Consider the following 828-nt stretch of genomic DNA (forward strand, 5'->3'; position numbering starts at 1 on the left):
TTAGATACTCAAGAAGAACTTCAAGAACCATAACGCTGTATCAATAGCTCTTGGCACTTCCGCCATGGGCAGATTACGTCAATCGCCCGCTATGCCACATAAGCAAAAATGAAGCAACGGCCTTCATGATAACTTGACCTGTTGTTTGCAAGGGCTTGCACTTCGGGATCTTGCTTCCGGGGAGGACGTAACCAGGTGCAGAGGAACGGAGGTGAACGTGATAATGCAGTGACATACAGCTATAATATAAAAGTTTAATAGGCTAACTGTCGACAAAGTGAGTTCGCCGAACTGCACCTTACCAACACACTTGGATTTGCAGCTGTTGCGCCGTACAATTTAGCTGGCCTCTGACAAAAGGCACCTCCCATAGCACTTCCAGCTCCATTAGCAAATGTGCACAACGTCCGATATTTGATCACAGGCTTTCACCCAACGTTTGAGCCCTTCTTTTCGGCCTGTTCCAGCTCTGGTGCGTCCGTAAAAGCTGCTAGTTTCCTACATATGACCAGCAAATGAGGAAGCCTGAACAGCTGCGCGGCGCCCTGAGAAGCTGCTGTGGACCCTGCAAACGTTTGCAAGGTACTGTTCGTTGCAAAACCTTCATGCTGTAGCCGCCGCACTTCAGTTCCATTGCTCTAATTTATTACGCGGTTAGATCAAGCATTTCTTTATTGAACCCCTGCTGACGTTGCTTCAGGCACAGCGTCGCCGCTTCATGGACATGGACTTGCCTGACTCATCTGTGAGGGCAAGGTGCGACTTGCGGCAACTCATTTTTTGAGGTGAGATGCTTGCTTCTCGAGCTTGTGTATGGATCTTTGAAGC

General features: G+C 48.8%; 1 protein-coding gene across 1 annotated transcript in view; it reads right to left on the reverse strand.

Annotated features, from left to right (window-relative positions):
* Positions 1-428: 428 nt before the first annotated feature.
* The window catches only part of VOLCADRAFT_90554 (uncharacterized protein), a gene marked incomplete at both ends in the record, with an annotated part of 1917 nt that continues 1517 nt past the window's right edge, over positions 429-828 (reverse strand). The window contains one exon of the mRNA XM_002950149.1: positions 429-565. Coding sequence (XP_002950195.1) covers positions 429-565 — 137 coding nt within the window. The remainder of the gene's footprint in view (positions 566-828) is intronic.

This window comes from Volvox carteri (genome assembly GCF_000143455.1).
Source record: "Volvox carteri f. nagariensis unplaced genomic scaffold VOLCAscaffold_17, whole genome shotgun sequence".
Lineage (NCBI taxonomy): Eukaryota > Viridiplantae > Chlorophyta > Chlorophyceae > Chlamydomonadales > Volvocaceae > Volvox > Volvox carteri.